Raw genomic sequence first — 16485 nt, 5'->3', positions numbered from 1 at the left:
TAATACTAGGTGCTTGGCTGGAAGACTGAGGAGTGCCTAAATAGTTAGGCATCACTATCAAATCTTTGGGTGGGGATGGATGACAGACATACTCACAACTCAGTGTGAAGCCTTTTCTGCACTAGGAGTCACCCTTTCAAGCCAGAACTAGTGACAGAGTTTGGAGATCCTAGCAGAATCATAGTGAGAATGCAGAAGATGAAAAACAAAGTCAAAAGAGCTAAAATGTTTTCAAGAAAGAATCCTGGAGTCCCCTAAGGGTTGGAATGTTATTTGTAGGACCTAGTAAAGGAAGCTGGGCTTGGGAGAGGGGGATGACAAGAAGGCGCATTTGCAATAGTGGGTGAGTGAGCTCCCCGCCCTCATGCTGGGAGCACAGGAGAGCTGAGGGAGCGAAGCATGACAGAGAACATCTTTTTAAAAGATCTACAGCTTGTTCTTGGATTGCTTAGTTGGAAAGACAAACCAAAATGGTTTATGGGATCATTTTGTGCACTGCTGACAACTGCACCATCAACCCCGCAGCAGTGAAGCTCTCTGATGCCGAGCCCACACCAGGCGGTCAAGCGTAACAGAGGATGAAGTCCTGTCGGCTGGGAGTCTGTAACTCATCAACAACCATCCCATCATCTCAGGGGCAATTTAAAGATGTTTTTGCTGCTATTTCCAAAAGCTCCATAAACACACCCTGCCTTGTGGGTATTTTTCACATTTTCAAGATGGAATTAAGAGCCATCACCACTCTGGACACCTGAGTTATTAGCAACGTCTTTGTTGTTATCTTTGATGACAAAGATAGAGTTTAAGCTTTGGTGCCAAAATGCCAAGGAGTGCAGAAGTGAGAGAGGAGCCCTCGGGCCCATTTCTCCTGTGGCAAGTAGGCTCTGAGGAGCTGCACTTCATGCGGAAAACAGAAAACATGTACATTTCAAACTGTAATTCCATTGAGGATCCTATCACGATATTAATTCTTTCTAATTTTTTTAATGTGGGCTATTTTTAAAGTCTTTATTAAACTTGTCACTATATTGCTTCTGTTTTATGTTTTGCTTTTTTGGCCCCGAGGCATTGGGATCCTAGCTTTCTGATCAGGGATCGAACCCACACCTTGTGCATTGGAAGGCAGAGTCTTAAGCACTGGACCACCAGGAAGCCTTGATATCAATTGTTATAGAAAGGTTTCCACCTGAGCTTTGATGACTAGTTCAAGAAGTTAAAGAACCCCTTCCTTGAATTTGTATCTTAACCACCTCATTCTTATCTCCTTCCCTGCCTCCTGGACCTGCCCTGTGTCTTAGCATCCTGCTTTCACAGGAGAAGGTCAGGGATGGGTATGCACATCGGCTGGCACATCTTGTTTACTAAAATAGAGATAAAGAACAAGGAGCCACAGATTTATATAATTCTCTTGTGCTCTCCCCTTTTGGAATTAGCCTGTCACCAGGATGGGAGCTTTAAAGGGATAGTTACTAATGAAATGTCTAATATGGTGATTTTCATTGGTTTCAAAGTTTTCCTGGGCTTGATTTTCTTTTCTACCACTGGACAAAAGTATTTTCCAATATTTCCATAGTATACTTCTAAACTATGATTGTTTAACTTCTCTAACAATGTCTCAGCAGCTAAAATACAAAATTGGAAATTTCATAGAAAATAACTTAGAGGAACATTTTAAGTCTATATTGAAAAGTTCCACTGTCCTGAGAAACAGTTTATTTTTATCAGATCTAAAAAAATGTTTATAGTTTTTGTGTTGCTTATATGTGTCACAGTTACAAGTTTTTTTTTCTGTAATTTGTGTAACTTTTTTCACCAAAAAAAATAAAAATAATCAAAATAACATGAGTTCAGATATTCTATCTATACAAGTTTCTCTTTTCTTTTTTTTTTCCTTATAGCTGCTATTTATTCAACCAAGGAATCATACCAATAAAATACTATCATCCATTAACCCCTTTAGAAATCATTTCTGTTAACTCAGAGGAAGAAAGAGACTTTCATGTAATTGAAATCTAAATATTTATCTTATATTTACTAGTGTTATGAGAGGCTTTAAAAAATGCAATTGCCAATAAACTACCTCAGACTGTCCCATTTTATTTTCTCCCGTTAGCTTTCAACCTTAAATTTCAGTTCAATTCAATTCAGTCACTCAGTCGTGTCCGACTCTTTGTGACCCCATGAACTGCAGCATGCCAGGCCTCCCTGTCCATCACCAACTCCTGGAGTTCACCCAAACCCACGTCTTTGGGAGGGTACAAAATCCTACTACAGAAAAAAAGAAAATTTTCTTGGAGTCTACATCCTAGGAGGCTTATTTTTCTTTCATGTTAAAAATGTTTAGCAACAGGAGAAGTCACCATGATGAGAAGCCCACGTACCCACAACTGGAGAGTAGCTCCCTGCAAGTAGAGAAACCTCTTGTGCAGCAACGAAGCCTCAGCATAACTAGAGAGTAGCTCCCTGCAAGCAGAGAAACCCCTTGTGCAGCAACGAAGCCTCAGCATAACCAAAAATAAATAATTAAATAAAATCTTAAAAATAAAATTTTAAGTGGTCTGGATATACTCTAGGATCTCTCAGTCACCCACAATAAACTTAGATTTGTTGTCAATAAGAATGTAAAGTTTAACAGGATCTTTTACTTTAACAATGAGAAGTAGATGCTCTGTTGTTTGACATTTTTATGCAGCTAAAGGCAATAAGTAGAGATATGACTGAACTAGAAGAACTTGAACCTCAGGATAGGAAGCTATGTCAACAATTGGAATTAAGTAATACTTGCTACTTTCAATTTACCTTGATTCATGGACCTAGCATTTCAGGTTCCTATTCAGTATTGTTCTTTACAACATTGGGCTTTACTTCCATCACTAGTCACATCCACAGCTGGGCACTGTTTTTGCTTTGGCTCCGTCTCTTCATTCTTTCTGGAGTTGCTTCTCCACTCTTCTTCAGTAGTATATTGGGCACCTACTAACCTGGGGAGTTCATCTTTCAGTGTCCTATCTTTTTGCCTTTTCTTGGGGTTCTCAAGGCAAGAATACTGAAGTGGTTTGCCAGTCCCTTCTCCAGTGGACCACATTTTGTCAGAACTCTCCACCATGACTCATCCGTCTTTGGTGGCCCTACATGGCATGGCTCATAGTTTCATTGAGTTAGACAAGGCTGAAACAACAGACTGGTTCCAAATTGGGAAAGGAGTACATCAAGGCTGTATATTGTCATCGTGCTTATTTAACTTATATGCAGAGTACATCATGTGAAATACCAGGCTGGATGAAGCACAAGCTGGAATCAAGATTACAGGGAGAAATATCAGTAACCTCAGATATGCACATGACACCACCCTTATGGCAGAAAGAGAAGAGGAATTGAAGAGCCTCTCAATGACATGAAAGAGGAGATTGAAAAAGCTGGCTTAAAATTCAACATTCAAGAGACTAAGGCATCATGGCATCTGGTCCCATCACTTCATGGCAAATAGATGGGGAAACAATGGAAACAGTGACAGACTTTATTTTGGGGGGCCTCCAAAATCACTGCTGATGGTGACTGCAGCCATGAAATAAAAAGATGTTTGCTCCTTGGAAGACAAGCTATGACCAACCTAGACAGCATATTAAAAAGCAGAGACATTACTTTGCCAACAAAAGTCCACCTAATCAAAGCTATGGTTTTTCTAATAGTCATGTATGGACGAGTGTTGGACCATAAAGAAAACTGAGCACTGAAGAATTGATGCTTTTGAATTGTGGTGTTGGAGAAAAGTCTTGAGAGTCCCTTGAACTTCAAAGAGATCAAATGAGTCAATCTTAAAGGAAATCAGCCATGAATATTCATTGGAAGGACTGATGTTGAAGCTGAACCTCCAATACTTCAGCCACCTGATGCGAAGAGATGACTCATTTGAAAAGACCCTGATGCTCGGAAAATTGAAGGCAGGAGGAGAAGGGGATGACAGAGGATGAGATGGCTGGATGGCATCATTGACTTGATGGACATGAGTTTGAGCAAGCTCTGGGAGTTGGTGATGGACAGGAAAGCCTGGTATGCTGCAGTCCATAGGGTCACACAGAGCAGGACATGACTGAGCAACTGAACTGAACTGAATACTTGCTAACCAGCTACGGATATTGTCTCCATATTATGTACAAGCCTTGTGATGGATGCTCAAAAGGCCCTAAGAGACTATGTGAATCAAATTAATAAGTTATACTCAACAGAATTTATTTTGTTGTTGTACAGTCACATCTGACTCTTATTGACCCCATGGACTGCAGTACATCAGGCTTCCTTGTCCTTCACCATCTCTTGGAATTTGTTCAAACTCATATCCATTGAGTCAATGATGCCATCCAACCATCTCATCCTCTATAGATCTCACCTAATACCAGAGTACTCGTGATTCACCAGCAAACCACAAGTCAAGTGTTCTTCCTTTGGAAAGATCATAGACCAGGGTTTGCTAATTATGGTCCAGCCTGCCACCTGTTTTTGTAATTAACATGCCCCTGGAACACAGCACCTCATTTCTCTATGGATTGTCCATTGGGTACTCTTGTATTGCAATGGTAGAGTTGTTGCCACGGAGACCACACAGTTTACAAAACCCAAGATGCACATTATTTGGCCTTTTATCATAGAAGTTTGCTGGCCCCTGCCCAAGTGACCAATACAACCCAAAAATGTCCTCTCCAACTGCATTAGGATGTATGCTGGTTCAGATTGAACAGGCCAGTTATAAACAAGGCATGCAGAGCTATTACACCCCACTGATTTCCCAGCTCGAGTAATAGTTTCAATTATGCCCTGATCCAAAATCCCAGGTGACTTACCATAGGCAGCCTGGACAAACCAGACTGTGCTGCTGCATCAGGCTGCATTACTTAGAGAAGTCCTCGCTGATGACTCCTGACACTTGCTCTTTTGCTGTGTGACTGTGTACTGCTCTATAAAAAGGTGAAGTCTATCTCCCCCTCCCTTTGGGTCTGGGTTGTTGTTTATTCGATAAGTTGTGTCCGACTCTTTGGACCCCATGGACTGTAGCCTGCTAGAGTCTGTCCATGGGAATCCTCTGTCCATGGGATTCCCCAGCCAAGAATACTGGAGTGGGTTGCCATTCCCTTCTCCAGGGGATCTTCCCTACCCAGGGATGGAAACTGCATCTCCTGCATGGGCAGGCGGGTTCTTTACTACTGAGCCACCAGGGAAGACTTGAGGCTGGGTTGCCCTTGGTCAATATAGTGCAGCAAGAGTGACATTCTAGGACTTCCGAGTCTAAGACAGCCTGGGTCTATTAGAACACTCCTTCGGGGCCCCCAGGAGGTACACAGTAAGGTCACAGGTAGGTATGTAACCCCAGGTAAACACGCAGTCCCAGGAGTTGGCAGCATGGATGAGTCACCAGGGAAGTCAGCTTGCTGCCCCCTCAGACACACGCCCTGCAGAACTTTTGGACTACAATCTCAGGAGAGGTTCAGAAGTTCATCTGGCTGAGCCATATGAACCTACTGAAAGGTAAAAAGTAACAGTAAATCTCTGTTTTGAGCCACTAAGCTTCGGGGTGGTTTCTTGCACACAGAAACCTGGAAGAGCTATTGAGAGCATTTCACAGACAGCAGCTCTCGATTATCTGCTTCTACTTATAAACACTATTTGTGGGTTGTTTTTTTTTTTTTCCAGGAGGTCTAATTGTTAGCATGGAGGCAGGGGTTTAACTGGGGCATCTCTTTCATTTTCCAGGTTAAGGGGAAAAAAAGTAGATTGCAGGCCTGCTGTTAACTTTTCCTTTCCAAATTTTCTTACTATTTGGAGATGTATTTTCAGGAAGGCATGAGTGAGTTATTTTGATGAACAAAGTGCCTGGAGCTGGTGGAGTTCAAGGCCCCTCCTTAGATCTGAGCCTTTCATCTTTTTACCTTCTTCTGTGCATTCTGTTACAGGGGTTCATGCACTTGACTTTGCGGCTCAGAAAATTGCCCCTGTGGTGGAATATAGAAACATTTTTGTCTAGACACGTTAGCAGTTACTTGGCAACTATTCACTGAATGAATACTCAGAGAAAGGTGGGGAGGATGCATGTAAATTAAGCTCTTAGCAAGTACTTGTTTGTTCACATATTGAGAGAAAAACTCTTCAAGCTGCCTGCCGTGGAGTCACACAAAGCACAGTAGAAACTGTGGGACCTGCATGCTAGGCCTGATGACACACACACAGCAGCACATGCCTCTGACTGGTCCCCGAGAACCGCAGGAAATGCGGTGAGTGGAACAAAACCCAGTGCGCTTGCGCGGATGCACCTCCACCTGCCTGGTTACGGTCCGCGGAAGGCGGGTCAGTCTACGAAGACAAGTGCCACCACGCAAGAGACGTGTGCAGAGCTACCTGGTGGAGGGCGAGTGTCAAGTAGGAGGGATACAGGGAACTGCGGGCCCTAAAGTTGACCAAATCTACCCTCTCCCAAAGCCCCCACAGGAGGGTCCCCCAGACTCGAGTTGGTGAATCCAAGAATTCCTTCCACTCACAATCCCTTGGCTCCTTCAGAGAAGCAAGAATAAACCAGATTCTCTCCATCTTTACTTCCACGGTGGTGTTTTAACCTTACTGTCATAGATCGGCAGTCTTTCAGATGCTTAACTCAACTCTGTTCATGACACTGACACCCAAGTCTGCGGCAGCTGCACAAAGCACTCCAGAAGTCCAGGGCCCCTCTCACAGGACCGCTGCTCTTTGCTCCACCCCGCAGCTGTCCATAGGGCACTTTCCACCTCCAGGCTCGGGCACGATGTCCCTCCTTCACCTTTTCTCCTCCCCCACCTGGTGAACATCTTTGACTCCGGGCTCAGCACAGAGGTCGCCCCCTCTAACGGGCATTTCCAGACGCCCTTGCCTGTCACGAGAATGAACCTTCTCTCTCTGCCTCTCCTGGACTCGGGGCACACTTCAGCCCTTAGACGTATAAATAAAGCCACCTCTCTGGGCGTCCCGACCCCTGAAGGGCACAGTTCTATCTTAAATGACCCTGTGTACCCAAAGTTTAGTACAACACACGGCACAGGTCAGCCTCTCAGGAAAAAAAAAAAAAGAGAAAGATTCATACAACATTTGGGGATCCATTAAGAAGTATTTTGAAAAGTAAAGAACTCATAGATGAGGAAGGACATTCAAGGTATTATTAAGAATGCTTCAGCACAATATAATAATATTTCTCAATTAACAAAGAACAAGTCTTTCTGATGATATGTCATTAGTGTCGTTTTTTTGTACAAAGGACAAGGACATTCTTATTTACCTCATAATTGGTCTTGTTGTTAGCACAAAGATAATAGAAACAATTCTGACCTTGTATGACCCAAATTTTGAAGGGTGTGTAAATATAGTTCAATGAGATTGGCAGAGATACTGTAAACAAGACAAATTATTACTTTATTCTAATTTTGATTAATTTTATCTCCAAATAATTCTATGCATACAAGCTAACAAGTCCTTCAAAATACAACCTCATAAGAGGATCATGAGGATTTTTTTGAAATTTTTAAGTACTTTACAAATATTTTTATTCTTCCAAGAGACAAATATCATTAATCCTATTATACACGTAGAGCAATAGAGAAATTCCGTGCTGACTAGCACAGGAGTTCAGATAAATTTGATTCTGAATTAGAAACAGTTATGCTTCCTAGAATAAAATGGTTTCAAACAATGCTTTGTTTTCTCCACTTTAAGTCCGGAAAACAACCATAGAACACCATCAGCAAGGAATCTATTATGGATTTCATCCTGATATTGGTTTGGTGTGTACCTTTTGTCATTTGTCTGCTTCTGCTCGCTGTGTATTGCTGTGGTGAAGGGCACCCTGGTTCACACAGCCCTGGAGGCAGGGGACTGCTGTGCAGCCCACTTCAGCTCGAGCCCCACTGCTGGTCCAGCGGGGCTGCTGCCAGATGCTCTAGACCCATGATGCATCTCATCACCAGGGAAAGAAGAGTTTGAAAATGAGCATCTAGGACTTGCCTGGTGGTCCAGTGGTTAATAGTCCACCTGCCAATGCAAGGGACATAGTTTTGATTCCTGGTCTGGGAAGATTCCACATGCCATGGGGCAACAAAGCTCGGGGGCCACAACTACTGAGCTGATGCTCTAGAGCCCAAGCTCTGCAAGAAAGGAGTAGCCCCTGCTCACTGCAACTAGAGAAAGCCCACATACAGAAACAAACACCCAGCACAGCCACAAATAAATAAAGGCCATTAAAAAAAAAAAAAGAGCATCTACTGGGTATATAAGATGCAGCAGGGTCTATGTAGGTGCTTTATGGATATGATTTGACGTAATCCTCACGAGACCCCATCGTTTCTATTATCATCTCCATTTTATAAGAACCAGACACAGAGAAATACACTAATTTCCCCAAGCCATGCAGCAGGTAAGTGGTGTCATCAAGGTGTAGAATCTGCACGATTAACCAAGATGCTCAGCAGCTCCTCTGTATGCCAGAACCTGTTACAGGTCCCTGTTCAGGCAGGACAACTGTCCTCTGGTGCAGCTGAGCATGAGTCCCCTGCTCCTCTCTGAGTGTATTCAGCTCCACCTCACACCTGGGTCGCTGGCAGGTAAGATGGCATCACAGGTAAATGCATGCTCCTGTCAGGTGCCCAGGTTTCTTGTGACCAACCTCTGCCCGGATTCCAGCTTCTCATCAGTGGCATTTCTGCCTCATCAGAACAGGCTCCTCTGTCCATGGGATTTCCCAGGCAAGAATACTGGAGTGGGTTGCCATGCCCTTCTCTAGGGGATCTTCCCAATACAGGGATCAAACCTGCTCTCCTGTGATGGCAGGTGGGTTCTTTACAACTGAGCCACCTGGGAACCATAACACCACTACATTCCAAATAAATTGCAAAGACAAAAATGAATACACAAAAAGCTCAAAGCCCCAAACTTTTTAGTACATTATTTCATTCCCAAGAAAGTTAAGAAAAAAAATCCCCTAATGCCAGATAATAGTAACAATAAAAGGAGTCATCAGCAGAAACTGAGTGATGAGCAGTCACGCTCAAGACAGCTGAGTTGTTGTGGGGGTGCCAACACCCCCAAGTGTTGTGAACACCCCCAACACTGGGCCAAGTGTTGGGCTCCCAAGGGGTGGGAGCCGGGCTTGAGACTTTTGGAAATGAGGGCAAAGGTGCTGCACCCTCAGTGAAATGTTGGCCAGCAAATAACTGTCAGCAAAGGAAGCTCAGCAGAAACATGATTTATGTCCATGAAAGTTCTAGGTGGAAAGAGATTACTATAGATAATAACAGCAAAAATAATAATCTTATCTGACAGTTAAAAACATCCTTTCACTTAGGTCTGAAATAAGGTTGAAAGCTAAAGATCCAAAAATATGGCCTAATAAGTTAGAAAAATAATACAACAAAATAAATCCAAAGATACAGATGATATATACACACATAAACACACACATTCTTAGTGTCTAGGGGATGTCAGAAAAAGTTTCATTAAATAAGAACAGTACAGACTATGGAGTCGAATCATTTGGATTCAAATCCTAAATTTGCTACTTGCCATCTGTGTGACTTTAAGCTAAGCTAAGCTGAGTCACTTCAGTCGTGTCCGACTCTGTGTGACCCCAGAGACGGCAGCCCATCAGGCTTCCCCATCCCTGGGATTCTCCTGGCAAGAACACTGGAGTGGGTTGCCATTACCTTCTCCAATGCATGAAAGTGAAAAGTGAAAGTGAAGTCGCTCAGTCGTGTCTGACCCTCAGCAACCCCATGGACTGCAGCCCACCAGGCTCCTCCGTCCATGGGATTTTCCAGGCAAGAGTACTGGAGTGGGTGCCATTGCCTTCTCCATGTGTGACTTTAGGCAAGTTAAAAGCAAAAAAAAAAAACCACTTCTCTGTTCTTTAGCTTCATCACCTGTAAAATGGAACAGTGATACCATGGATCCCACGCGTTATTGTAAGGATTACATAAATGTAGATTGAATCACAAAGCCCCAGCACAGCACATCCTACACGTGTTCACTACTAATGCTACCTTTACTGCTTCTCCACATTGTACCAGAGACCTAGACAGCATGTTAGGGCAAGAAAAGGTGATGACTATTCACACGTGATATGACTGTTTCTTCAGAACATTCAATAGTATCTTGAGAAGACTTATTAGAAATGGAATTATTAATAATTTAAATATATTTATGAGCTTCCCTTCCAAGGAGTAAGAGACTTTTAACTTCATGGCTGCAATCACTATCTGCAGTGATTCTGGAGCCCTAAAAAATAAAGTCTGACACTGTTTCCACTGTTTCCCCATCTATTTGCCATAAAGTGATGGGACCAGATGCCATGATCTTCGTTTTCTAAATGTTGAGCTTTAAGCCAACTTTTTCACTCTCCTCTTTCACTTTCATCACTTTTTAGTTCCTCTTCACTTTCTGCCATAAGGGTCGTGTCATCTGCATATTTGAGGTTATTGATATTTCTCCCGGCAATCTTGACGCTTACTCCTTGGAAGGAAAGTTATGACCAACCTAGATAACATATTAAAAAGCAGAGACATTACTTTGCCAACAAAGGTCCGTCTAGTCAAGGCTATGGTTTTTCCAGTGGTCATGTATGGATATGAGAGTTGGACTGTGAAGAAAGCTGAGCACCGAAGAATTGATGCTTTTGAACTGTGGTGTTGGAGAACACTCTTGAGAGTCCCTCGGACTGCAAGGAGATCCAACCAGTCCATCCTAAAGGAGATCAATCCTGGGTGTTCATTGGAAGGACTGATGCTGAAGCTGAAACTCCAATACTTTGGCCACCTCATTGGAAAAGACCCTGATGCTAGGAGGGATTGGGGGCAGGAGGAGAAGGGGATGACAGAGGATGAGATGGCTGGATGGCATCACTGACTCAATGGACATGAGTTTGAGTGAACTCTGGGAGTTTGTGATGGACAGGGAGGCCTGGCATGCTGCAATTCATGGGGTCACAAAGAGTCAGACATGACTGGGCGACTGAATGAACTGAACTGATGAGCTTCCCTGGTGGTTTAGTTGGTAAAGACACTGCCTGCAATGCAGGAGACACAGGTTTGATCCCTGGGTTGGGAAGATTCCCTGGAAGAGGGAATGGCAACCCACTCCAGTATTCTTGCCTGGAGAATCCCCTGGATAGAGGAGCCTAGCAGGCTACAGTTCATGGGTTCACAAAGAGTCAGACACAATTTAGTGACTAGACCATCACCACCAAATGTATTTATTATTGCAGAATAGATATAAATTTATTGGCATTAACAAGAGGGTTTAAGTATAGTGGTTAGCTATAAGAGGTACCCAGAAGGCATGACAAGTTAGAAAAGTCAATCCAGCAAAGTACATTAAAGATATTATCTCAGGACCTGCTGCTGCTGCTAAGTCGCTTCAGTCGTGTCCGACTCTGTGCGACCCCAGAGACGGCAGCCCACCAGGCTCCCCATCCCTGGGATTCTCCAGGCAAGAACAGTGGAGTGGGTTGCCATTTCCTTCTCCAATGCAGGAAAGTGAAAAGTGAAAGTGAAGTCGTTCAGTCATATCCGACTCTTAGCGACCCCATGGACTGCAGCTTACCAGGCTCCTCTGTCCATGGGATTTTCCAGGCAAGAGTACTGGAGTGGGTTGCCATTGCCTTCTCTGATCTCATGACCTAGTCCAATCTAACTCAGAAACGCAATTTTGCCATGGCAATGATTTCACCTATAGAATTATAAATATTTGCATTTATAAGCTGTCTAGGCTTGGGAGACATGTCTTTAGGTAATTGTGGGAGTTTACTAAATGTGGCACAGAGTTAGTGATGGTACATCATCATATTTATTATTAATCACCCCAAAACGAGCTTAACTTAGCTGATCCCTCGTTTTACTTTCCTGCTACTATCACACTGAAATAGCTTCTTCGTCTACTTTCTTCCTACTGCAGCAGCATAAAAAGGCATGAATTACATAAATGTGCCTCATATGCTTTCAAAATCCAAGACTCATTGTTGAGTTTGCTCCTCAACACTTAACCACAACGTAGCCCTGCCTCGTCAGATTAGGCTACTTAACTTCTCAAGGTCTTTTCATACCATAAATTAGCTTATTCATATAACTCTAAGTCTATTAATGAATTTCTAAGAATTATATTGAAATGGAGCAGGGACCCCACTTTTGGTAACCCAAGGCATATTAAAGATCAAATTCTTTAATATTCTTCAGAATTTAAAAATGAAATAAAATAAAAGAAGATCATTCACAAATAATTAAGGTGTCTCACAAACTAAGGTCTGTTATTAATCCACATTTGTGTTATAAAAAAACAAAGACATTTTAATGAGGCCAGAAGAATAAATGGAAACCACTGAAATAATAACCAAAAAAAATCTTACAATAGTTTATTTTAATCAAAATTACACTGATAAACTCTATCTACCAAACTCCTAGGTAACCACCATTACTATATAATGTAACTTCACTATATTTGGTATCACTTATATTGATACTTTGGACACCTGATGGGAGGAGTCAGTGCATTGGAAAAGATACTGATGTTGGGAAAGACTGAGGGCAAGAGGAAAAGCAGGCAGCAGAGGATGAGATGGTTAGATTGCATCACCAATTCAATGGACATGAGTTTGAGCTCACTCCAGGAGATGGTGGAGGACAGAGGAGTCTGGCATGCTGCAGTCCACGGGGTCGCAAAGAGTCAGACATGATTTAGCAACTGAACAATAAAAACAATATTGGTTACATGGCTAATATTATTAACAAAAGAATTCCAACATTTTCATCCTTAATTGAGGTCTTCAGCTTAAAACTATTAGCTTTTATTATTCTTATATGCCTTGCCAAGTTCTGGAATTAATGGATAATTTTTCACTTAGAATGTCATTCCAAGCTTTATTGCTTAAAGGTTTATTGTAAGACACAAACCTTTTAAGACTCCTTAAAATTACTAAAAGATTTCAGTACATTAGTAAAATTCTGTTTATATTAATACACATAAAGCCTTTCCTCTGTAAATAACTAAAAAACAAAAAGTAAAATATAAGCCAAAATGAAGTTTCTAATATTAATAAAGATAATTATCAGCTTGAATGTCATGTCTTCATCTCAGTGGCCATCCTGGTCAATATAGGATTTCATGAATACAACAATGTCAGCATTAAACCCTGCCTAGTTTCAAATTATCATACACAGTACAAACACTTTTGAAAACATAGAGGTTTGATGACTTGACATGCATATTAAGGAATATGTATTTACCGACCCCACTTGGATCACCTTTAAAATGTAAACATGTTAATAACAATCACAGGTTGATTTGAAGAAGATCTAATAGAAAAAGCTAAACTCAAAAGACTTAAAAATAAAACTGAGAAATCAGTATGCAAAGTTAGTGGTAAAAAAAAGAGTATAATTAATAGAAATTAACCCTTTGAAAAATCATTATTTTCCCATATATTTAAATTATTGAAGGGAAAAAGCATCTGTGGCTAATGTGGCTTTTGTTAGTTTATAAATCAGACCATGACTTAATACCTGTTTCTACAATCATTTTAAGTGTTTTTTAGTCAATAGTTTAAACTCAGAATATACTAAAAATTGTTTGAGGTAGGTAATCTTGGAACAGAAATAAATTATTTCCAGATGATTAAATAGACAAAAAGTGGCAACAGCATTTGCCATTTGCTTCTTGTATTTCAGGTTGATGATTTATTTGTATTTCTGCAAAAATAAAAGTGAAGTGCAGTTAATAATAGATCTGTTTAATGACATTATAAGTGATAGGAAAAAAAAGTGTGACTTTAACTCTTAAATGGAAGCAAATCCTTGGGTTGACTGTTAACTCACAGGAGTGCCTGTGCATTGCCCAGACACACCTTACACACTCTTCTGTGTATAATTTGATGTGAAACATAAGCTGTGGAAGGGAATGCTCTGGGGACACCTGGGAGTGTCCTTGATGTCCGTTGTACCAAAGTCAGCTTGTACTTTCTTCTACTGCAGCTGTCATTGATCCTCACCTTGAAGACCAAGTCAATCTCTGCATGGATTATGCCCTGAGACATAAATGGAAGCCATCTGAGGGAAAGAAAAAAGAGAGAGCAGAAAGGAGATAAAATTATTATTTTTTCTCTATGTTTACAATGAGTTTGATTCTGCATTGATGTTGAAAGTTAAAAGGTAACTATAGAAAGAGCTTTTTATAAAGTCAAGCACAGTTCAATCTACCATTTACTCATACCTGTGGGAAATGACACCATCACTGTGGCTTGAAGAATAAAGCACCGCTAGACCTGCGGCTCCAGAGAAGACAATGGCAGCCCACTCCAGTACTCTTGCCTGGAAAATCCCATGGACAGAGGAGCCTGGTAAGCTGCAGTCCATGGGGTCGCTAAGAGTCGGACACGACTGAGCGACTTCACTTTCACGTTTCACTTTCATGCATTGGAGAAGGAAATGGCAACCCATTCCAGTGTTCTTGCCTGGAGAATCCCAGGGACAGGGGAGCCTGGTGGGCTGCCGTCTCTGGGGTCGCACAGAGTCAGACACGACTGAAGCGACTTAGCAGTAGCAGCAGCAGACCTGCGGCTCAGTCCTGCCCACCGCCCACCAGGGTCACTGCTCAGGATGGGCTGTGACTGGGCCAAAAGCAGCCAAAAACCCTGAGCCTGATGCCTGGCGGGGCCAGAGGGTGGCTGCCCTGTGGTCCAAGGGTATCTGGCACAGAAAGGTAGGTGCCACCATTTCAGTACATCCTGAGGGTGGGCCTCTGTCTTGCTTTCACATAGCTTCCTTTAGTAGCTTTCCCTCAGCGTCTCCAAAAAGAATCACATTACCTTAAAATTCAGGGCTAATATCCCCCCTTGGGAAATGTGCCTGTGGGGAGTAGGAGCTGGTCCTGGCCACATCCCTCTAAACCAGCCCAGCCTCCGAGTTAGAAACAGCTTGTGCAGAAGAAGGCTAGGCTCAGAGACCCAGTTCCACCACTTTCTGGCCTTGTGAGCTCAGTTTCCTTGACGAGATCACCTGCCTCAAGGTGTGGGGAGGCGGACACACTGATGTCTTACTAAGCGGTACATAAACATTACTATTATCCCATAAGAACCACTGTTACAGTTATGCCACGCTTCTTCCATCCATCCTCCCAGGCAGTAGACACTCAGAAAGAGTCTTCTGTGTGCCAGGCTCCTTGCTGAGTGCTGCAGATACAAGAAGGACAGGAGAGATGGGGCACCTGAGCTGAAGGAGTTCTCAGTGTCAAAGAAGAAACCAATGTGCAAAGACGTAACTGTGCAAAGTCACAGGTGATGCGAGAGATGCTTACAGGTGTTACCGGAGCCGGAGGGGAGACTGACTGACTCTGAGTGGCCAGAACTGGCAAGTACAAAGAATGAAGAACAAAAACCTTTCAGCAAAGAAGTGCTGACTGGGCTGACAGTTGGTCAGTGAGCAGACGCCTGATGGGCAGCAAGAGGTTGGGACGGCACCACGGAGAGAGAGAGTGGTAGTGGCCGAGACATACAGAGCAGATGCCACAGGGCTGGGGCACAAGGCACTGCTGGGAAACACACGGCAGGGTGGATGGCGGGGTGCTCTGTCCAGGGGTCACTAAGTTGGGGTCAGGGAGTCCTTCAATCTGAGAATGCTTAGGAATTCAGAGGCCAAGCTGTGGGACTGACTTGACCACATTGGCCTTGAAATCACTGGAGGATGCTAACAGGTGGGGCTGAAGGGGACCTGTGGACACACACCTGCTGCCCAGCTGTCAGCACCGCTCCTCTCTGCACCTTCAAAGGTGGGGAGAGGCCGCTTTTCTTCTGACCCTCAGCTCACGGTATTCTTTCTCTTCCTCCTCTAGAGTCTAACAACATATCATTTACTTTATGCATTTATTGAGGCTTTAGTTATCCTATCTTTCTTGTTTTGGCTTAGGTATCCATCCAGTATTCTTGCTTGGAGAATCCCATGGACAAAGGAGCCTGGGGCGGGGTGGGGGCTACAGTCTAGGGGGTTGCAAAGTGTTGGACATGACCGAGCATGCACACGTGGCATCAGAGAGAATCCATCTTTGCAGCCAAATGACTGTCTCCACAGCTTCCTTCATAGGCCAGGACCAGGCCAGCTTCATGTGCATTGGAATTCCACCTGGAGTCAGACCGCCTGGCTCCCACACTGACATGTGAACCACATTCTTGACCTCTAAGCCTCAGTTTCCCCATTTGTAAATTATAGATAATGATCATACCTACACCATTAAGGATGCAGGATTAAACACACATATTCAAGTATATCATCTGATGTGTGCCAACATGTGATAAATGGTCAGCAAATATGAGTTGCTGTTATATTCTTATACTATATATGCTATACTATAATATATACTAGAGTATATATTATATACACTATATAAGCTCACTCACTCGCTCAGTAACTTCAGTGGTGTCCAACTCTTTGTGACCCCAAG

General features: G+C 42.9%; 1 protein-coding gene across 2 annotated transcripts in view; it reads right to left on the bottom strand.

The window, feature by feature from the left end:
- Positions 1-13428: 13428 nt before the first annotated feature.
- Positions 13429-16485, bottom strand: part of LOC104987872 — a 147701-nt gene continuing 144644 nt past the window's right edge. For both annotated transcript variants that reach the window (XM_010838962.1, XM_010838963.1), the window contains one exon: positions 13429-14099. In XM_010838962.1, the coding sequence (XP_010837264.1) occupies positions 14071-14099 (29 nt within the window). In that variant the 3' untranslated portion in view covers positions 13429-14070. The remainder of the gene's footprint in view (positions 14100-16485) is intronic.

The sequence above is a fragment of the Bison bison genome, unplaced genomic scaffold, assembly GCF_000754665.1.
Source record: "Bison bison bison isolate TAMUID 2011002044 unplaced genomic scaffold, Bison_UMD1.0 scf7180017864108, whole genome shotgun sequence".
Classification (NCBI taxonomy): Eukaryota; Metazoa; Chordata; class Mammalia; order Artiodactyla; family Bovidae; genus Bison; species Bison bison.
The sequence above is the reverse complement of the archived record's forward strand: the minus strand, read 5'-3'. Positions and strand labels throughout refer to the sequence as shown.